At 45.4% G+C, this 22,823-nt stretch overlaps 2 protein-coding genes across 5 annotated transcripts; one reads left to right on the top strand and one right to left on the bottom strand.

Annotated features, from left to right (window-relative positions):
* On the top strand, nucleotides 1-7,747 carry tex261 (testis expressed 261). 2 transcript variants are annotated; one of them, XM_071333524.1, is made up of 6 exons: nucleotides 1-271; nucleotides 4,351-4,430; nucleotides 4,801-4,954; nucleotides 5,160-5,227; nucleotides 5,961-6,063; nucleotides 6,429-7,747. In XM_071333524.1, the coding sequence occupies exons 1-6, from the start codon at nucleotides 202-204 to the stop codon at nucleotides 6,542-6,544; spliced, it is 591 nt and encodes a 196-aa protein (XP_071189625.1). In that variant the 5' UTR covers nucleotides 1-201; the 3' UTR covers nucleotides 6,545-7,747. The 2 variants fall into 2 exon arrangements, with proteins under 2 accessions (XP_071189625.1, XP_071189623.1); XM_071333522.1 differs by having other exon boundaries at nucleotides 96-271; nucleotides 4,328-4,430; nucleotides 6,429-6,587.
* Nucleotides 7,748-9,974: 2,227 nt separating this feature from the next.
* ankrd53 (ankyrin repeat domain 53) lies at nucleotides 9,975-13,379 on the bottom strand. Of its 3 annotated transcripts, XM_071333519.1 has the most exons (6): nucleotides 12,983-13,379; nucleotides 12,271-12,424; nucleotides 11,820-12,019; nucleotides 11,511-11,675; nucleotides 11,115-11,235; nucleotides 9,975-10,901 (listed from the first exon to the last, which is right to left on the bottom strand). In XM_071333519.1, the coding sequence occupies exons 1-6, from the start codon at nucleotides 13,093-13,095 to the stop codon at nucleotides 10,317-10,319; spliced, it is 1,338 nt and encodes a 445-aa protein (XP_071189620.1). In that variant the 5' UTR covers nucleotides 13,096-13,379; the 3' UTR covers nucleotides 9,975-10,316. The 3 variants fall into 3 exon arrangements, with proteins under 3 accessions (XP_071189620.1, XP_071189622.1, XP_071189621.1); XM_071333521.1 differs by having other exon boundaries at nucleotides 11,820-12,424; nucleotides 12,983-13,373; XM_071333520.1 differs by lacking the exon at nucleotides 12,983-13,379 and having other exon boundaries at nucleotides 12,271-12,940.
* Nucleotides 13,380-22,823: the final 9,444 nt, after the last annotated feature.

The following is a 22,823-nucleotide window of genomic DNA, read 5'->3' as shown; positions in this document are numbered from 1 at the left end:
GTCCAAATGTGCTGGAGTTCCTCCGACCATAACTGGCGCTGTAGCCACAGGGGCACACTGAATCCTGGAGACTGCAGCGCCTTCCTCAATGTCCGACTGCCAGTGGGAGGAACTTTGACCAACCACCAGTTAAATTATTTCACAGCACTTACTGTCACTTTTGTTTTTAATATATATGTGTGTTGTTTTACATGAAACGAGATGTGGTTTATTTATTTACTAAGTTGGCTGTCGTTGGTGATACAGATATCTTTCATCACACTAGCAATTGGTGAGTTTACTTTTTGAAGTTAGCTACAGTAGCTAGCATCGCCACATTACCTTCTTTCACACCCAGCCTATTGATGCATGTCAATTCGGCCTGGGCTCGGGGTGCAAGCAAAGTGACAATCAACAATGTGGCAAAATAAACTTTACTAACTTGCCAGTTAGGATAATAGTAGCAATTTAGTTAACAATGCTATGCACATAACGTAGTGTGGCAAATTCCCTTAGCTAGCTACAGCTAGTGTGTGAGCTAACAGCCAACTGGGTAGCTAACGTTAGTTAGTTGTGATTCACAATCCAACCAAGAGAGTAGACCAAATCTACTTGTTTTCACGTGCAAAGTTGATCATTGTAATCACTACAGTAATATCTTGTCTCACCTGCGGCGTTTCATCCAACCTGCAACTGGTGACAAAGCTTATCCAATGTTAACTACCTATTGCTGGTCCATACCTATTGCAGGTTGTTGTGTAAGGGGCTACTAGTAACTAACTAGTTAGCGAGTATCTTTACCACAACACTGCTATTTACAAAATCGCAAACTAACGTTATTGTAAAGCCAATCGTATTACGCAATAGTTGGATAGAAATGTCTGGCACGTAACTAACTGTTCGACCGTTGCCCTAACGTTACTCCTATATTCCAAGCAGAGTATGCGAGCGGAGTTGAGTGGTCGTAAATCCCGCTTGCACACCGCGCCATTAATCGTATTCACAATTTAGCCAACACTCATCTATTTTTGTTACTATCTGGACATACCATTTCGTTTTGAGGTATTGAAACCAACCCATGTGACTTTAAAACTATGTTAAAAGACGTGAAAAGGTGAATGTAAGAAGCGCTTTGCTATGAGAGTCGAAATTGAGCTCAGGTACATCCTGTTTCCATTGATCGTCCTTGATTGGAGTCCACTTGTTGTAAATTCAATTGATTGTACATGATTTGGAAAGGCACACACTTGTCTATATAAGGTCCCACAATTGACAGTGCATGTCAGAGCAAAAACCAAGCCATGAGTTCGAAGGAATTGTCCGTAGAGTTTCGACACAGGATTGTGTTGAGGCACAGATCTGGGGAAGGGTACCAAAACATTTCTGCAGCATTGAAGGCCCGCAAGAACACAGTGGCCACCATCATTCTTAGATGGAAGAAGTTTGGAACCACCAAGACTTCCTAGAGCTGGCCGCCCGGCCAAATTGAGCAATTGGGGGAGAAGGGCCTTGGTCAGGGAGGTGACCAAGAACCCGATGGTCTCTCTGACAGAGCTCCAGAGTTCCTCTTTGGAGATGGGAGAACCTTCCAGAAGGACAAGCGTCTCTGCAGCACTCCACCTATCAGGCCTTTATGGTAGAGTGGCCAGACGGAAGCCACTCCTCTGTAAAAGGCACATGACAGCCCGTTTGGAGTTTGCCAAAAGGCACCTAAAGGACTCTCAGACCATGAGAAACAAGATTCTCTGGTCTGATGAAACCAAGATTGAACTCTTTGGCCTGAATGCCATGCGTCACGTCTTTAGGAAACCTGGCACCATCTCTACGGTGAAGCATGGTGGTGGCAGCATCATGCTATGGGGATGTTTTTCAGCGGCAGGGACTGGGAGACTAGTCAGGATCGAGGAAAAGCTGAACGGAGCAAAGTACAGAGAGCTTCTTGATGAAAACATGCCCCAGAGCACTCAGGACCGCCGACTGGGGTGAAGGCTCACCATCCAACAGGACAACGACCCTAAGCACACAGCCAAGACAACGCAGGAATGGCTATCTTGGACTTGAACCTGTTTGAACATCTCTGGACAGACCTGAAAATAGCTGTGCAGCGACCCTCCCCATCCAACCTGACAGAGATTGAGAGGATCTGCAGAGAAGAATGGGAGAAACTCCCCAAATACAGGTGTGCCAAGCTTGTAGAGTCATACCCAAGAAGACTCGAGCCTGTAATCGCTGCCAAAGGTGCTTCAACAACTGAGTAAAGGGTCTGAATACTTATGTAAATGTGAGATTTCAGTTTTAAAAAATTTATAAATTTGCAACATTTCTAAAAAACGGTTTGTCATTATGGGTTATTGTGTGTAGATGTAGGCTGAACAATTTAATACATTTTAGAATTAAATGTTACAAAAAGTCAAGGGGTCTGAATACTTCCCGAATGCACTGTAAACACACTAAATAGGTCAGGAGCCAGACAGGGAGCCTAAGATGTAACGAAAATAAATTATTTAGCCTATATTATTAGGCTCTGTCTACAGTGCCTTTTTAAATTAATTTTTAGAAACACGAGTTTGGCCAGAGTCTGTGGCTTCAGGCTCATGTGTTGGTGCTTGGAGAACAGGCTAGCGGTGAAGAATATCATCTCTGCTCTTGCAGAGTCACTGGGGATGCTAAAACACCCTTTGGGCCTCTATTGGCAGGCTGGGCAGAGATGCAGTGTTTTATTTTACATTTTTCTATAGGTAGACCTAAAGGGTTATGCAAAATAATCCAAAAATGGGAAACACCTTGAAAGTGGAAATAACGCCAGGCCTATTGAGCCAAAATCAATTATGGGCTATTGTATAGATAATAGAACAAGAATGAACAACTTTTAAGAGATCTGATTTTTAGTTTATAAATACTTTACTACAATGACTTAGTTAGCTACACACCTCGTTCCTTTTTTTTTTTTTTTTTTTGCATTTGCACGTAGTAAGTAAACCATCATGCTTTTGGGATATGTGTCTTTAGATTCCACAATGATTCTTTAGTGGACACTACATCACCGCACTCCCTCTCTTGCTCTTGGTCCTCATCTTTGTAAGTCACCTTGATTTTGCACCTGTGTTTTATCAGTTTCTTTATGAAAATATTTAGTGTATATGAATATACACTCCTTATGCTTGCAAAACCGTACCGCAACGGATGCGTGTTTAATGTTTTGAGGAAACAAAACTCCCCTTTCTGAAGATACTATTGTCAATATTAGTGATATGGGAAAAAAGTTGATATCGGGACATTATTTTTGATGATCGCAATACCTTTTAGAATAGTGAGAATTGCAATACATATCGCATCGGCACCTAAGTATCATGATAATATTGAGCACCCTGGCAAATCCTAGTCAATAGGCACTAAAGCAGTTAGTGTCTATGAATGAATGGGGTAGAAGTCATCTGGCTTATGCCCTTGTTTAAAAGCAGTCTACTGTGCTAGTATGTTTAGCTGTGCAGATGGGTTGACAAATTCGACACATTTTTGACGTGTTAAACGCATGTGCATCTGTAAACTTAGAAGATAATACTAGTTTGAAAGTCAAGCGAGTCAACTTTTGTCACAGGCTGTTTAGTTTTATCCTAAAATCCAATCTGATTGGACAGCTGTCACTTATTATCCGGCGTGTCTATATTAGCAACTAATGTCATCAGCAATAATGTAGTAATCACCAATAACTGGTAAATGAATATAGTCCTTGTGGATTTAATGCGAATGTGTGTCAAAACAGCTCTTGAATCTCATGTTCAGACAGTGAGTGAGTTTGCACTGCAGGCAGTGAGGTGGTAGAACTAAGAGAGGGAGCTGTCCGATGCGGGATAAAAAATGAATAAAAATGTCTGCCTGTCATGCCTCGCTATGAGTTCCACCGGCACTTGGGCATAGGGTTCAAAAGTGCACAGCGCTCTGTCCAGATTTCCTCACTCTGTGTGTTTAGAAGTCCGGAGTACTTTGCCTTACGTGACGAGATGCAGATCCTTCGTGTGTGTGTGTGTGTGTGTGTGTGTGTGTGTGTGTGTGTGTGCTGTCACCCCCTTCTCTTTGATGTAATTGTTCTGACTTGTTTTAGTGTATTTGCCTCAAGTAGCCTTCTCTGGAAGCATGTTAGTAAATGTCTGATTCTGTCTAGGCTACCTTCAGTTTTTCAGGGGTTATTTTGGGTCTTGTGTGTGTATATATGTGTTTGTTTGTGTGTTTACTGCCGTGAATGTTGTTTACTTATTCATCAATCAATCTCATCCCTTGTATGTCACAGTGCTGTCTATGGACAAGCTGGTAAATGCATTTTGTTGGTTGTTTTTATTTGATTTATTAGTACGTCTCTCCTCCCCCCCCCAGCTGCTGGCCTGTATTATTTGGCAGAACTAATAGAAGAGTACACAGTTGCCACTAGTCGAATAATAAAGTACATGATACTGGTGAGTAGTTTCTCTTGGATGATATCTAACACAGTGAATTTGACCGATCATTTCCCTGAACACTTCGGCCTACAGTGTAAAAATTCAAAGAGCTACCCCTCTATAGTAACCGATCAGTCTTACAGCCTAAATATCTTGGTCATCAACTTGTACTTTCATCTCATCTGAACAACTCTCCCCTCCTCCCCTTTTTACTTGTTAGGTGACCTAGTATTCCCATATGTCCTAGGCTGCATTCAAAATGTGCACTACTTTTGTCCAGAGGCCTATGAACAAAAATATTGCACTATAGGGTGGCATTTCAGATGCATCCTATACCGCAGAGGGGAGTAGTACTACTAACACCCCTGCTCTGTGTACTGTACTTTAGTTCTCTACAGGTGTGCTGACGGGCCTGTACCTGTTTGATGGCTTCCCATGGCTGATGATGGGCTGTGGTCTCTTCACCAACCTGGTGTACTTTGGCCTCCTGCAGACCTTCCCTTACATATTGCTGAGCTCACCCAACTTCATTCTCTCCTGTGGTGAGCATCAGAGGCAGGCAGCAGCTGAGGCAGGAACAAGTGTATAGTAGCGATAGCTTTTCTAGATGTAAACGCCAATCGATAATATGCAGGGCCTGGAGTTTCTTCCCTGATCATGTGGCCTAATTTAACTGTTTAAAATGCACTGTATTCATCCCTCCTGCATATTTGTCTTTCTCTCCCCCGCTCTCCCTCTTTCTCTCAGTATTGGTGGTGTTGAATCACTACATGGCTTTCCAGTACTTTGCTGAAGAGTATTACCCCTTCTCAGAGGTAAGCCTAGGACACACGCACCTACCCACCTCTGAGGTAAACCTAATCTGTGTTGATTACTCCTGAGCTCTTATGAGCAAAGTATTGCAGGGTACATAATCATTTATTTACTTAGCAAATGACATAATGGAACTATATGAGTGATGGCTCAAATACTCAGGGTTGGGTAGGTTACGTTCCAAATGTAATCATTACAGTTACTAGTTACCTGTCCAAAATTGTGATCAGTAACATCATTTATGGATTACACAAACTCAGTAGCGTAATCAGATTACTTGCAGTTACTTTTGGATTACTTTCCCCTTCATAAGAAGACCGTTTTTTTTTGTAATCAGTTACTCCCCAACCCTGCAAATACCTCACCTAGGGCAAAGACAGTTGCTATGTGTAATGGGAATATTTAAACTGAATGAAGGTAATATTCAAAGATCGAGGACTCACTGATTTATTATTGTATTCTCTGAACACTGATTCTGTTGTACGTGACAAAGTCACTGCTTTTTGTTTTGACCTTCATACAAAGCCTCTCAGGCCGGTGTTTACAGAACAGCCGTCTACTGATTAGGACCTAGTAGTTATAGGCTACGTGTTTTGCTATGATCAGCGAAAAACTCTGAGCCCTAGTCGTAAACTCTAAAGGCAGAGTATTTCCTTGTCAGGAATCACTCCTGGCCCTGTAGCTCCTCTCTTCACCTCCGTCTCTCCTCAACTCCATATCTTCTTCTCCCTGAAGGTCCTGGCGTACTTCACCATCTGCCTGTGGATCATCCCCTTCTCCTTCTTCGTGTCGCTATCGGCGGGAGAGAACGTGCTTCCGTCCACCATGCAGCAAGGGGGTGAGCTCTTAAGGCTAAGTCTGAAATGACACCCAATGTCCTGTGTAGTGCACTGCTTTTGACCAGAGCCTTATGATACGGATACTTGGTCGTGTTGAGTAGGGCACACACTTAATTACAATGAAAAACGTTTTCCATGAAAGTACGTTTTTCCTATAAAACTAGTTCAGTTAAATTGTGTTTTCTCCCTTCTGGACCCCACTCAGATATAGCACGTTCAGGTACCATTCCCCCCCAGTTGTTCACCACTTAGCCAACCAGGTTATTTTACTAAAAGTTATTTAACTCTCTTTCTCAACAACTTATCTGGTTAGATAAATAAAGTTGAAATGTGTTGAATTTTTCTCCTCTCTTTCCTTCTCCAGATGACGTGGTCTCAAATTACTTCACCAAGGGCAAGAGGGGCAAGAGGTCTGGCATCCTGCTCATCTTCTCTTTCCTCAAGGAGGCAGTGTTGCCTAGTCGACAGAAGATGTACTGAGGCTCTACCCGGGGGGGTTGGGGTGGTCAGGGGGGGTGGTAGGGGTACAAGGGTATATTTGGGAAGGGACGAAAGGAGAGGAGGAAGAAGAGCTCATCGTAGCAGTGCAGACGAGAGCTTCCCGTTTTTGCTACGGACTAGCAGCAGTGTTTACAGGACTGGTACATCTCTCATACTCGCTCTCTTTCTCTCTCTAGCTCTGTCTGCATCTGAAATGGCACTGTTGCCTATATAGTGCACTATATAGTGAATAGGGTATCCATGTCTGTCTGTGATGATGGTGACAGCAAACAAAGAACTGAAGGCCTCTGGCTCCTGTTCTCCAGCTACAGTAGGCGTCTCAAATAGGCTCTCTTCTGCATCAGACTATTCTGTTCTGTTTTTTAACTAAAACGAGTGTTTCTTATTGGACAAGTTCATGTTGTCCCCTCTCTGTTTTAGTCAGTTTTCTTCTGTTTGGGGCCTAATGAATACGAGCCAGGTGGAGGGCAGGTTGAAGGGGGGAAGAGGGGAACAGGGTTGGCATGAAACGAGGCCAGACCGGATCACTTCTTTGCGTCCCAAAGGGCACCCTATTCCCTACACTGTGCAGAGACCCATGGGCCCTGGTAAAAAGTAGTGCCCTATGAAGGGAATAGGGTACCATTTTGGGAAGCAGCCCTTGTGTTGTGTGCTGGGTCGCTAACTCCCTACTAGTATGGGGTCGCCTACTAAGCCAATGTTTTTACGTGGCCGCATAGGAACAAATGAGTTTCTTTTGTATACGTCTTTACTGTTCAACAATCATCAATGACTCCATGGCTCTCAAACGGCTCATTCTCTTGAGCCATTCAAAAGAAGAAAAAGAAAGCTTAAATAATACAAGGGGATTTTTTTTGTATGTCAATTGATAAAAAAACAGAAACAAACTAACATGCCCACGAATACTTATGAATCTGTGATAAGGTAGTTGACGTGCAATCATTTTTGTACGCTTCTTATGGGTGAATTGGGTAAGTTTGGCGAGAGAAACGGCTAAAGTGATGTGTAGCAATGCTATTAAAGAGGCAGTTATATGGTGTGAGACTCATCACTGATTGTGTGGAAGGTAAATGGTATTTTCGCTGGGGTGCGGAATTATTGGATCCCTTGAGAAAGATGAGCAAAAAAAACTAAAGTAAAAAAATACTAATACTGAGCTAAATAAAAAATTTGTTTATACTAGATGATGTGGTCTCATTGTTTGACAAGTAACACAAAAAAATAAAACACAATTATTGCATGCCCTGTTTTCAATACTCCAGCACCATCCCCCTTTGCACAGACTTTTTCTAAATCTTTTATGAAATTGGAGAACGCATTGGGAGGGATCTTTGACCATTACTCGATATAGAATCTTTCCAGATCCTTGGATCTCTTTCGTCTGCGCTTAAGGACTACCCTCTTCAATTCAAACCACATGTTTTCAATGGGGTACATTGAAAAATATAGATTTTTGTGGTCAATTAACAATTTCTTTGTGGATTTTGATGTGTGCTTGGGGTTATTGTGTTGCTGGAAGATGAACTTGCGGACAAGTTTCAGCCTCCTGGCAGAGGCAAACAGGTTTTTGGCTAAAATGTCCTGATACTTGGTCAAGTTTATGATGTCCTTAACCTTAACTAGGGCCCCAAGACCAGTGGAAATAGCCCCATAACATCAAAGATCCACCACGTAGGGATGAGGTATTTTCTGACAATGTATTTCATGTCATCTGACCAAAGCAAAGCTTGGAGTTTGCTAAACGGCGTTGGCATTTGTATTTGAACCGGTGCTATGGTCATATGACATAAAAATAGAGCTCTTTGGACACGCCCACCAGCGGTGGGTTTGGCCTTCGAAAGAACAATGCAGAACATACCTCATCCCTACGGTGTTAGCGCTATTTTGCTCAAGGAACTGGAAAGATTATATATGGAGGAATGGTCTAAGATCCCTTCCGATGTGTTATCCAATCTCATAAAACATTTTAGAAAAAGGCTCAGTCGTTATCCTTGCAAGGGGAGCGTGCTAGGGTATTGAAAACAGGATCCAATCATTTTGACCCCTATATTTGTGTTGTTGATTTTACTTGTTAAACTAAATCTCTTTCTCTGAGCAATTGTATTAGTCGTAATAAGCTCCCGAGTGGCGCAGCGGTCTAAGGCACTGCATCTCAGTGCTACTGTAGAGGTGTCACTACAGACCCTGGTTCGATCCTGTATCACAACCAGCCGTGATCGGTAGTCCCATAGGGCAGTGCACAATTGACCCAGCATCGTCCGGGTTATGGGGTCGGCCATCATTGTAAAATAAGAATTTTATCTTAACTGACTTGCCTAATTGAAGGTTAAATAAAAAAATAATAGCTAATTTACAGTTTATTTTATACACTTTTTTGCCTCATCTTTATCAAGGGATCCAATAATTCCGGACCCCACTGTCAGACTTAATCAATGATTGGCGGTGAGGCAGTTAACATTTAAGTAATTTATCAGACGCTCTTATCCAGAGCGACTTACAGGAGCAATTAGGGTTAAGTGCCTTGCTCAAGGGCAAGGTCGACAGACTTTTCACCTAGTCAGCTCAGGGATTCGAACAAGCAACCTTTCTGTTAACCTGGTGTGAGACTCAATATGTGAACGGTTATGTGGAATTACTTTCCTGGGTTGTGTTCACTGGGTATGAATTGTTTAAACACTTCTAACAGAAAATAAGCGTTGTTATTGGACTTATGTTTAGTAATTTCTCTGTTCCAAAAAATTGATCGCCCACTACTGAACTGAACACGACCCTGCTTTTGCAAGGTACTCTATATTGATTGTGTGCTTTCACTATACGTGTATGTTCTGGGGCTAGCGGCAGTTGGGGGGGGCGGGGGGGGGGGGGAGGTTGAGCTTAGGTCAGGACATGCCATTGCTGGGGTGTGAAGTGATTCTCAGGAAGTGTGAGCGTTATGATGACAAAGTAAGCGGACAAAACCACAACTCCCACCTCCACCCCCTACCTTCTTTTGACAAGCTCTCACCTGCAGACCCAGACTAGACCCTGAGGGAGTGTCATCAAGACAGCAGGCCCCCGTTTGTGACAAGTGACCCAGGTTACTGTGGTCTCAGCCCTGTGTCACCCCTCCCTTACCTTCACGCAGGAGACCGAGGAGCTCCAACCACAGAGAAGTAGCTGGAGACTGGTGAACTCAGCTGTTGTTCCACTTATGTATGCATAGCCAGTTTGACATTGGGATGGGGGAGCCCTATAATGACACAAAAGCACTTCATTGGGACAGCAAGCCCAGAGTGGAAAGTTACAGGGTAGTCCTCTTATCTCTCCTGTATTCAACAACATACATAGTTAGTCATATACTAATTACAATACCCATTTGTAACCATTTTCGGGAGTTAGCTCTGACATTGCCAAACAATCCTTGTACGCCTTTCATAATCTCTGGCAATTTTTATTGGACGAGAATATACAGAATATACAATAATAATAGCTCTCCTGATATGCAAAATCTGTTATGTTTTGCAGAACACCACTGTCCAATCGCCTGTGATGCTTTGTGACATAGTAGAGTCAAGTACAGTGTCTCTCCATTATAGTAGAGTAAGACTGGGAGAAAGTGGATCTCCACCACTCCTAAAGGTAGAAATTGCCCCCAACCACAGATCTAGGATCAGATTACCCTACCTGCCATTCTAACCTTAACAATTAAGAGGGATGAAAGAAATCTGACTCTGGATCATTGGTTAGGGGTAACTTCTACCTCTCTATCCAGTCAGTAGTGGCCAGGCTCCAGCTCCTCGGCCAGGTGCATGGCCACCTCTGTCCAAGGAGAGGTGTTGGGTCCTGGGGAGCAGCCGAGGCGCGGCAGGTCCAGCACATGGTTGGGCTGGAAGTGGTTGGGTGAGGCGATCCTTGATGGGAAGGCAGCAGAAAACAGCCCCCTCTGAAGGACATCCCAGGGCAGGTTGGGGACCGACTGGGGGGACCCGTCCCACTTGGTAGTGTACTGGGGACATCCATCCCCACGGGCCCTGCAGAGAGTTACGCTGCGCCTCAGGTCGGGCTCTGGAGGGGACCTCTCGGGCTGGCTGCTCAGACGCACCCCCTGGGGCCGGGAGACAGAGGCCGGTGGGGGTTTGGAGGGGTTGGGGGAGATGTTCCAGGCCTCCCGAGGCGGGGCCCCTGGACACTGCCTGTGGCAGGCCTTGGTCCTCTGGCTTTGTGGCCTCTGGTCTGGGGAGAGGCAGTGGGCGTGCGCCTGGTTCCACATGGCCCTAGGCTGGGCCCAGAGGAGGGGAAGGCCTTTCTTATCGGCCCACGCCGTGACCTTCTCTTCCATCAAGTTCTGTCTCCCCAGCTGAGGGAGGTCACCATGGAAACATGGACACGGAGGAGAACCAGGTAACAATCGTTAGGAAAAAAGTAATGATTCATTTTTGATTAAATTCAAGGGTTTGGACTTTTTAACATTGATGACAGTGTTAGATCTCTGTAACTCATGAGTAACTTTTGTAATAGTAACAGTAATAATAACTGCGTTTTGTTTTTCCACACAGTAGAGTAGACAAACCTTCTCTATGTTCTCGGCCCTCCTGTGCATGTTGAACAGGTCCTGCTGAAGGTTCTGCAGCGCCTTGCGCCTCTCCATCTCTCTTTTCTTCTCGTTCTGCCACATAGAGTCCTTCAGAAACCTGGCCACACACAGTCAGTCACACATACAGTCAAGTGAAGTGTCACTCTGTCAAGAAATAAGCCGAGTAAACTCATTGTCTTCTGATAGGTGGCGCCACTCCTAGGTGCCACTCGCCCCTCAGCTGATCTACGAATATCTCTCTGACATGGCTGTATTACCTGGTAAGTACACAACTTGTTACCACGACTACTACACCAAACCTCTCAAACAAACACACACATCTCTTTCTCTATACCTCTATTTCTGTCCTTTCTTTCTCACACACACACACACCTGGCGATCCTTCTGTGGCACCAGATGCGTGCCAGTTCCAGAGGTGTGTGTCCTCTGTTGTCTCGTGCACCAGTGTCTGCCCCCACCTGCACTAGAGTCTTGGTACACTCCCACAGGCCCTCGGTGGCAGCCAGGTGGAGGGGCGTCAACCCTGTGTCAGTGGCTCTGGAAATGAACCAATACACGACTCTCTTAAAGTACATCACCACCTTCATCTTCACTGTCATTATCACCATCATCGTCATTATAAAGGCAACGCTCATTATAGACATTGGGATAATGTTGTCAGAGCAAGAGATGATGTCGTACACGTTTGGCAGGGCTCCATGCTCCAGTAGGTAGGTGAGGCAGGCATGGGAGTGGGGTCTGCTCTTGGCAGTGAGGACCATGTGGATGGGTCTGCGGCCCAGGGGGCAGCTGGCGTTTATGTCCACCACTTGGGATGCCAACAGCAGCTTCATACACTCCAACTGCCCATGTAGGCCGGCCACGTGGAGCACTGTCAGACCCTAGTGTGTGTGTGTACATATAGGTATACAGGCGAGCACGGTGCACTCAGACAGGCACAAAAGGGCACACAAGTACAGACGGATGGACACACGCACACGCACACGCTCAGACAGACACAGACACTCAGCAGGTCAGTACAGCCACAGATAACATGTTGGAATGCATAAATATAAACAAACGACTAGCACTTCAAGAGATGGAGTTATTGAATTGACATCGAGTCAAGCCGCCGACACAGTGCTTGATTCACCTGTTTGTCGAGCTGCGTTGGGGATAGCGCCCGCTTCAGGCTGAGTCGCAGCCAGTCACGGTCCCCCGAGGTGGCCGCCTGGAACATGTCGCTGTCCGGCGGAGCCTTCACCAACCGCCGAACCAGCACCACCCCACCACCTACCCTGTGCTTACTGGAGGAGCACATTATCCAGTCACTCAATAACAACAATCAGTCCAGGAACAGGTTGAGAATAGGAGTAAAAAAACGTTCGTCTTTAGTTTTTCAAATTATAGTTTGATAGTATTAAATAAACTAGTAAGCCCAGGCTCTGGTTAGCCTAAACGTCTGCCAGCATTAAGGCGACTCCTTGCCCTTGGGCGGTGCGCAACCACTAGGCTAGGCTACTTCAAGTTGCGCTATAACTTCTGATAAATTGCAGGCACGAAGGCTTGGCTACAATGTTACAGTGTTTCAACGGGTTAAATGTATGTAGTCTAGCAAATCAGGATACAATTTTACCACATAGTAGCCATCTTTAGGTCGATACTTTTCCGCGTTTGTTTATATGTTCCATGGTTGCTATGGTTATTCTTCATATTGTTCCACTGTTTTTAAGCACAACAACTCAACAAAAATATAATTAATTGTATTTATATTACTCAACAACCCAAAACAGAACATTGCAAAAGAACGATGGATGACAGATAGAAACTTTCCTATTTAGAATCAATTTGATTCGAACACTTACTTTATTTTTCCAGAATTCAGAAGTTGTCCTTGTAAAAGAGAATTAATTGAAAACATGCGCATTGATAATGTTCCAATCCAAGAATATAGACATACTTTCGAGTTATAGCCCATGGCCCATTATCGCAGTCCAGTGTGGAAGGCAAATAAATTATGTCAATTTTACTGATGTTGAATGAAACGCTTGTGTGTGTGTGTAGAGGCGTGGCCAAGAAACCACTCGGGTGGAATGAATCCGGGCCTGATCTTATTGCGTCTGTTGTTCCTCACTCACCTAGCCTACTGACGACTGGGCTTTGTTTTGTAACGGCTATGAAATGTGTTGAATTAAACAAATAGCCTAGTTCACAGCAAAGGCAGTTCTAGCATACTTAAAATATATATATACACTGCTCAAAAAAATAAAGGAAACACTTAAACAACACAATGTAACTCCAAGTCAATCACACTTCTGTGAAATCAAACCGTCAACTTAGGAAGCAACACTGATTGACAATAAATGTCACATGCTGTTGTGCAAATGGAATAGACAAAAGGTGGAAATTATAGGCAATTAGCAAGACACCCCCAATAAAGGAGTGGTTCTGCAGGTGGTGACCACAGACCACTTCTCGGTTCCTATGCTTCCTGGCTGATGTTTTGGTCACTTTTGAATGCTGCCGGTGCTTTCACTCTAGTGGTAGCATGAGACGGCGTCTACAACCCACACAAGTGGCTCAGGTAGTGCAGCTCATCCAGGAGGGCACATCAATGCGAGCTGTGGCAAGAAGGTTTGCTGTGTCTGTCAGCGTAGTGTCCAGAGCATGGAGGCGCTACCAGGAGACAGGCCAGTACATCAGGAGACGTGGAGGAGGCCGTAGGAGGGCAACAACCCAGCAGCAGGACCGCTACCTCCGCCTTTGTGCAAGGAGGAGCACTGCCAGAGCCCTGCAAAATGACCTCCAGCAGGCCACAAATGTGCATGTGTCTGCTCAAACGGCCAGAAACAGACTCCATGAGGGTGGTATGAGGGCCCGACGTCCACGGGTGGGGGTTGTGCTTACAGCCCAACACCGTGCAGGACGTTTGGCATTTGCCAGAGAACACCAAGATTGGCAAATTCGCCACTGGCGCCCTGTGCTCTTCACAGATGAAAGCAGGTTCACACTGAGCACATGTGACAGACGTGACAGAGTCTGGAAATGCTGTGGAGAACGTTCTGCTGCCTGCAACATCCTCCAGCATGACCGGTTTGGCGGTGGGTCAGTCATGGTGTGGGGTGGCATTTCTTTGTGGGGCCGCACAGCCCTCCATGTGCTCGCCAGAGGTAGCCTGACTGCCATTAGGTACCGAGATGAGATCCTCAGAGCCCTTGTGAGACCATATGCTGACACATGCACATTTGTGGCCTGCTGGAGGTCATTTTGCAGGGCTCTGGCAGTGCTCCTCCTTGCACAAAGGCGGAGGTAGCGGTCCTGCTGCTGGGTTGTTGCCCTCCTACGGCCTTCTCCTGTCTCCTGGTAGCGCCTCCATGCTCTGGACACTACGCTGACAGACACAGCAAACCTTCTTGCCACAGCTCGCATTGATGTGCCATCCTGGATGAGCTGCACTACCTGAGCCACTTGTGTGGGTTGTAGACTCCTTCTCATGCTACCACTAGAGTGAAAGCACCGCCAGCATTCAAAAGTGACCAAAACATCAGCCAGGAAGCATAGGAACTGAGAAGTGGTCTGTGGTCACCACCTGCAGAACCACTCCTTTATTGGGGGTGTCTTGCTAATTGCCTATAATTTCCACCTTTTGTCTATTCCATTTGCACAACAGCATGTGAAATTTATTGTCAATCAGTGTTGCTTCCTAAGTGGACAGTTTGATTTCACAGAAGTGTGATTGACTTGGAGTTACATTGTGTTGTTTAAGTGTTCCCTTTATTTTTTTGAGCAGTGTATATACTGTATATTATCAGTAACATACATAGTCTTACATCATAAAGAATTTTCCCCATTAAAGTGGGCGTCATTTCAACACCGACTTTCCTATCAATGTGGTAAATCGTTTCAATAGAGGCCTCTATTTTTTTCCTTTAATGTCCATGATAAGCCTACAGTAGGCTATGACATGACATGTTACACAAATCTGGCACATTGACCCACATGGAATGTGTCTAATTACTAGCCCAATTAACAACATTCTATTATGTCCAGGTCAATCTAATCTGATGCCAGTCCTGAGTGGCGCAGCGGTGTAAGGCACTGCATCTCAGTGCAAGAGGTGTCACTACAGTCCCTGGTTCAAATCCAGGCTGAATCACATCTGACCGTGGTTAGAGTCCCATAGGGAGGTGCACAATTGGCCCAGCGTCGTCTGGGGTAGGCCATCATTTTGAATAAGAATTTGTTCTTAACTGACTTGGCCTAGTTAAATAAAGGTAATAAATTAAAAAATGCCCCTTTTGCCTTCATTAGGTAGGATGGAGTGTCTCCTGTCATGATACTGGGAAATGGATACTTCCAACCAATGGGATCCCTATAGTTCAAGCCAAAGCCCTGGGCAGAGGCATTGACAATGCATTGGCTGGAGCATGTGTTGTCATTGACAGTGTATGGGTCTGAGGTTTCAGAGCAAAGTAAGTATGAAATCGGTCGATTCTGGATGGAACCAGTATTGGAGGTCTGCCTCGCTAAAACAACCTGGACTCAGGGGTAGACGTAACATAGTAAACGAAAATTTGGGACACCCAAATGAGTATGGTCTGTTATGTTTGGTATGGTTCATCATCTATTTCATATTATGAATTCTAATTTGTTGTGGGCAACTTTAGCTTGGTGGCTAACGCTAACATTAGCTAGGTGGCTAATGTTAGCTAGGCTAGGGATTCGGGGTTAAGGTTAGGGTTAGGTGAAGGGTTAGCTAACGTGTGTGTGTGTGTGTGTGTGTGTGTGTGTGTGTGTGTGTGTGTGTGTGTGTGTGTGTGTGTGTGTGTGTGTGTGTGTGTGTGTGTGTGTGTGTGTGTGTGTGTGTGTGTGTGTGTGTATCAGTGGAGGCTGCTGAGGGGAGAACGGCTCATAATAATGGCTGGAACGGGGCAAATGGAATGGCATCAAACACCTGTAAACCATGTGTTTGATACCATTCCTCTGATTGCACTCCAGTCATTACCAAGAGTCCGTTCTCCCCAATTAAAGTGCCACCAACGTCCTGTGGTGTGTATGCGTGTGTGCGTGATCGTGCGTGCTAAGGTGTGGGTGTCTGTGTGTGCGGTGATACTCTCTATGTTTCTGTGTGATCAATGCTCTCATCAGTAGGGTTGCCTAGTCTGATCATTGATTATTGACCTAGTGAACTCTGCCTATACCTGGGAGAGATGGACCTTGGTTAAATCTGATAATACTTTGCAAAGTATGTGTCATGGCAATACTGTACCTTCACATGAAAGCTGATTGCTGTACTAATTCACTTTTGTTTTAAGTAGGCCTGTCACGTGTATGTTCCCCTGTCCAGTGATAGCCATTCAGAAGAAAGATGCCCTCTGTATCTCATGCTTGGTCAGGAGAAGCCATACTGTATGATCTATAAAAATGGAATTCGATGGATACCTGTTGTAGGAGTTCTTAGAATTCTATTTAAATGGTAGAATCCAAATTCTATTTCTATGGTATGAGTTACTGTGTGTGTTGTGTGGCTCCAAGAGTTACTGTGTATACTGTGTATGGGATTGACTGTCGTTCAGTACAGGTTCAAGGTCAGACCGGAGATGGTTTTGCTCCCAGCTTGACCCCGGAGTCTGCCCGCCAAATGCATCCCTGCCTCAGTGACTTCCCTAGCCTGTCCTTGGCCACATGGTGGGGGTCGTGTGGAGCACTTAGTGCAGTGTGTGTGTGTTCGTGCGTGTGTATGCTTGCGACGTTGTGGACTCATGTTTGCTCCTAGCAGAAGTCTCTGGACAGAGACCCTTTCATACAGTATGTCAATTTCTGTTTGGCTACACGGATCAGATGCTTGCTTGAGTGGTGTGTGTGTATGCGTGTGTGTGCGTGTGTGTGTGTGGATGACAAATGCTTCAAAGCCTCCCTCCACTGACTATCTATATAACCCCCAGCAGGTTGATCTCGCCAACACTGTCGCACCATTAGATCTGATCTGAGCTATAGTTACAGCTTAGCAAAAGGCCCATCAGAGCTGCTCAACCCTGCTTAAGGCAGGAGTGAAAATGAGCTCATGTCCTCGAAGCTTGAGAGGCCCGCAGTGGCCAGCTGTGGTGCTTTGCCATTGGCTCCCCCTTTTCATCCCATCATCAGTCTGGTCCCTAAGAGGCGGAGTTCTGAGCTTTGGGTGAGATCACTCAGTGAAGCTCGGCCAATTAGTCAGTCAAACTCAACATTAAAGCAAATACTATGTAGTCAGTCCGTGTTCATGCAAACACGTTTAATCACACACAAACAGACTCACACAGACTCAGTACCCTTCCCATCCCCAAGCAGTCATGCTCTCACTGCTGGTCCATTTGAAAGACACAAAGCCAGTGTGGAAATGTGACTGCAGTGAAAAGATGGGCTCCAGCCTAAGGATGTATTCGTGCTGATGTGGAGAGTGAGAGCTAAAAAGGACAGGGAGGAAAAGAGAGAAAGAGATAATGACAGTGAGAGGGAGAGAAAGAAAATGAGAGAAAGAGATAAAGAGGAGAGAGATAGAGAAGATGAAGAGAGCTTCATAGGCCTCACAGCGCCTTCATATTTGATGAGCCACCTCGTGAGGACCTCATGCCCTGGGGGCCTCTGAGCTATGTTAGTGTAAGTGCGCTGATGCCCTCGCTCCTCTCTCTCTCTCTCTCTAAATTGTTTTCTCTCTATCTTGTTCTCTCTCTCTCTCTCTCTCTCTCTCTATTGCTCTCGCTATCTCTAATCCTTCTCTCTCTCTCTACCCGCCCCCCCTCTATCTCTCTCTTTATCTCCCTCTCTCTCTCTGCTCAGCCAGGCGGCAGTGTGTTAATGCATCCTGGCACATTCTGCAGCTCGGAGTCACAATGTGGCCGGGCTTTAAGCAGTGACCGTACCACGACCTCCCTCAGCCTCCACGCACGCACCGTCACTGTACGAGGCGGGTGAGACATGGGGCGAGGGGGGTGAGGCGAGGTGAAGGGGGGGGGGGGGGGGCACAGGCAGGGGATGGCAGGGAGGGGGAAGCACATGGGAGAGGATGGCAGGGAGGGGCAGTGAGATAGGGGAGAGAGGGGTGGACGCTGTTTCTGCCTGTCACCCGGCGGGTACTATCCAACACAGTGCCAGTGAGACAAATGAAGGACCGCGAACTGAGATATGGAAATGTGTGATGCGATGCAATGGGCTGGCTGTTACATTGTAGGCTTTCAGCGCTTGTGTAACCATGTATCTCCATGAGTGCTGAACATTACATTAGTTAGAAGAGCTAAAGACATGGAATATAATGTATTAATTGTAAAAAATGAAATATTTTGGACCGTTGATGATCAAAGGTCTCTTACAAATGATATGCACTGTATTTGTTTTACTCTGTCTCAGTGAGTGGTGTGTATAGTATACAGTGTGAGTCGCTATACACTCTTAGGAAAAAATGTACTATCTAGAACCTTAAAGGGTTCTTCGGCTGTCCCCATAGGAGAAGCCTTTGAAGAACCCTTTTTGGTTGCAGAACCCATTCAATAGAGGGTTCTACATGGAATCCAAAAGGGTTCTACCTGGAACCAAAAAGGGTTCTACCTGGAACTAAAAAGGGTACTATCTTATGAGGACCGCTGAAGAACCCTTTGGAACTCTTTTTTCTAAGAGTGTAGAATAGAAAAGCGGAGGCCCCTGCTGGGATCCTACTATAAGATGCCTCTGATGCACGCCGTTGTCTCTCTCAGTCCTCGCAGGATAAAGATCTCATCTGTTGGGTCCTGCTCCCTCATCAAGATAAACATCTCATCTGCTGGTTCATTCTCCTTCATCAGAATAAACATCTCATCTGTTGGGTCCTGCTCCCTCATCAAGATAAACATCTCATCTGCTGGTTCATTCTCCTTCATCAGAATAAACATCTCATCTGTTGGGTCCTGCTCCCTCATCAAGATAAACATCTCATCTGCTGGTTCATTCTCCTTCATCAGAATAAACATCTCATCTGTTGGGTCCTGCTCCCTCATCAAGATAAACATCTCATCTGCTGGTTCATTCTCCTTCATCAGAATAAACATCTCATCTGTTGGGTCCTGCTCCCTCATCAAGATAAACATCTCATCTGCTGGTTCATTCTCCTTCATCAGAATAAACATCTCATCTGTTGGGTCCTGCTCCCTCATCAAGATAAACATCTCATCTGCTGGTTCATTCTCCTTCATCAGAATAAACATCTCATATGATGGGCCCTGCTCCCTCATCAAGATAAACATCTCATCTGCTGGTTCATTCTCCTTCATCAGAATAAACATCTCATCTGTTGGGTCCTGCTCCCTCATCAAGATAAACATCTCATCTGCTGGTTCATTCTCCTTCATCAAGATAAACATCTCATCTGCTGGTTCATTCTCCTTCATCAAGATAAACATCTCATCTGCTGGTTCATTCTCCTTCATCAGAATAAACATCTCATATGATGGGCCCTGCTCCCTCATCCATGAGGTCCCTGTGAAGAATTTGCCATTACTCTCCCATCTCCTCTCTTCTCCTTTCCTTTTCTTTCCTCCACTTCCTTTTCCTTTCCTCTTTCTGTTACTTTCCTGTCCTTCCCTCTCCACTCCTTTCGTCTTTCGTTCTTCTCCTCTTTTCTCTGCCTTAGCTGGAGCGCCCAGGAGGGAGGAAAAGAGAGAAAGACAGAGACAGAGAGAGAGGGCAATAATGAGGGAAATAAGATAATAGCTGAGGCGAAGCAGATTTAAAGAGCAACCGAGAATTGCGGATGGCGCTGGGTTAATGAAGAATTGAAGGAGTAAATGAAGAGTGCAATATAATGGACGAAAGAGGCAGGGGTCAGCCCCAGAGAGAGAGAGAGAAAACAGAGAGCAGGAAATGACATGAGTGTGTGAGATAGAGAGATAATAATGGGGCTAGGGCAGTGAAGTCAAAGATCAGGGGGTGAACAGGAAGGTAAGAGAGACATTTCTCTGAAATGACAGGTGACCATGGCCTCTCTATGACATGTCAGTCCCTGGCCCCCCAGGTGAGTGGCATGCACGATGTAACATAGTTGAAGGACGATGGCCCAGTGACTCATCTGCCAATCTTCTTACAGATCGATGAGCAACCTGCACCAAACACACACACACGCTACAGCCTCTCTGTGCCAAGGAGGAGAGGGTGAGGTACAGTAGCAGACAGCAGAACAGTAACACCAGCAATGTTAACCTGTAACCAGACCCAACGTTTCCAATTCAAACTTTATTGTCCCCGCAGGGAGAGTCATTCATTGTGCAGTCAGGAGTAAAAGACAGAAACATTAAATCCAGTCTGGACTGTAGCGTAAACTAATCATCTATCTCATTTCAACGCTTGGCTTCTCTCCAAACCCAGCTACCTCACTAACTGTTGTGTAATGCCGATATGACGTTGTTTAAGCTGGTCCTGTGCTCTTTTGTACAAGAGTTATGTTTTTTTCTCTCCCTTTCGCTCTCTCTCTCTTTTTCTGTTCTCTTTCTCTCTCTTCGCCTCTCTTGTTTCCTTTCGTGATATGATGTTGAAGTTGATATGCTTGGAAGGCTGTTCTGTCAATCTGTTGGGTGTCATTATAACCAGAAAGGCGGCCTGCCCTGGGCTGTACTGCAGTTCTGTACTGTAGTTCTAGTGTATGTGTGTATGTGTGTGCATCTGTGTGCATGTGTATTCCAGAGGAGGCTGGTGGGAGGAGCTATAGGAGGATGGGCTCATTGTAATGGCTGGAATGGAATCAATTGAATGGTATCAAACACATCACACATATGGAAACCGCGCTTTACTCCGTTCCATCCATTACAATAAGCCCTTCCTCCTTTCTAATGGTTCCTCTCAGCAGCCTCCGCTGGTGGAAGTGTGTGTGTGCGTGCGTTTATGTGTGTGTGTCCGTGCGCGTATGAACACAGACACCATGACCCTGCTGAGTAGTGTGGATGGATGGATGCAGGGCATCTATATCCAGGTCACAGAGCATTTCCCCTCACCATGGGTTCACCAGAAGGACATATCATGACTGCAGAAAACCCAATTGCATTCATATACCGGGATTGACACTGTAGGAGCCATTTTGGCCTTCTTCTGTGCTCATTTAATGTGTTGCGTATATATTGTCGCTGTTCGAATACCTGATTCATCAACGTGAAAAAAAATGTATCCTAGAGCAAGGCACTTAACCCGTCGTACTACTATGGCTGACCCTGTAAATAAACACATTTCACTGCACCTATCCGGTGTATGTGACAAGAAAACATATTTTGTATTTTTTGTATTGCCTGTCAAGGCAGGTTTTCACTTGTTTTGTACATTAGGGGCATTCTCACATGGGGTTATGGGTCACTGGTCACATGTATATAGGTGAGAAGATAGAGCATTATTTTAATCACGATGCTGTGAATGGCAGACCTGGGTTCAAATAATTTCTTCATTGAGCTTGCCTGTTGCAATGGAACCAATAGAAATTCCCCAAAGTGCAAACCCCACCCACTTGGCAGTCCAGGCCTGCTAAAATAAAACACTCAAAACCACAGGGAGGGTGAGGTGGAGAGGAGAGATTACCCCAAAGAGAAAGAGTCTGTCTCAGGGGGATTGACTTGTGGAGGTCCCCAATAGTTTTTCTGAGGTCTGGCTGATTTCTTTTGATTTTCCCATGATGTCAAGCAAAGAGGCACTGATTTTGAAGGTAGGCCTTGAAATACATCCACAGGTACACCTCCAGTTGACTCAAATGATGTCAATTAGCCTATCAGAAGCTTCTAAATGATGCCATGACATCATTTTCTGGAATTTTCCAAGCTGTTCAAAGGCACAGTCATCTTATTGTATGTAATCTTCTGACCTAGTGGAATTGTGATACAGTGAATTATAAGTGAAATAATCTGTCTGTAAATAATTGTTGGAAAAATTACATGTCCTAACCGACTTGCCAAAACTATAGTTTGTTAACAAGAAATTTGTGGAGTGGTTGAAAAACAAGTTTTAATGACTTTAATGAAGTTTTAATGTAAACTTCTGACTTCAACTGTATATGTCACTCCCTTTGGTTCCTTCCCCAGGCATTATTGTTTCTGTTCCAGTGTCATGTCTGTGCGTTGTTCTGTATTTAGTTGCATTTATTTATTAAAACACTGACTCCCTGAACCTGCTTCCCGACTCTCACCGCACTCGTTACAGAATAACACCTCACCTAAGGGAAGCATCATTTTACATTTACATTTAAGTCATGTAGCAGACGCTCTTATCCAGAGCGACTTACAAATTGGTGCATTCACCTTATGATATCCAGTGGAACAACCACTTTACAATAGTGCATCTAACTCTTTTAAGGGGGGGGGGGGGGGGGGTTAGAAGGATTACTTTATCAGGGAGCGTTTTTTTTTGTGTCAGGTGGAATGACGTCGGGTCCGGGAGCCGCGACAGGCTTTCATGCCTCAGCCAGATCGCCAGGCTCCCCTGCGTCCGCTGGCTCGTCTGGCTTTCATGCCTTCGTCGGATCCCCAGGCTCCCCTGCGACCACCGGCTCCTCAGGCTCTCATGCCTCAGCCGGATCGCCAGGTTCTCCTGCCTCAGCCGGTCTGTTGGGTTCCCGCGTCCCAGCCGGCGACAGGTTCCCTCGCATCAGCAGGGGTGACCGGTCCGCTCCTGATCCCTGGGATCGTCCCTTGGGTTGGCGTCCTGCGGCTGGAGGCGAACGCGTCGGGG

This window comes from Salvelinus alpinus, chromosome 11 (genome assembly GCF_045679555.1).
Source record: "Salvelinus alpinus chromosome 11, SLU_Salpinus.1, whole genome shotgun sequence".
NCBI classification, from domain to species: domain Eukaryota; kingdom Metazoa; phylum Chordata; class Actinopteri; order Salmoniformes; family Salmonidae; genus Salvelinus; species Salvelinus alpinus.
Note: the sequence above shows the minus strand (reverse complement) of the source record. Positions and strands in the feature narration are given on the sequence as shown.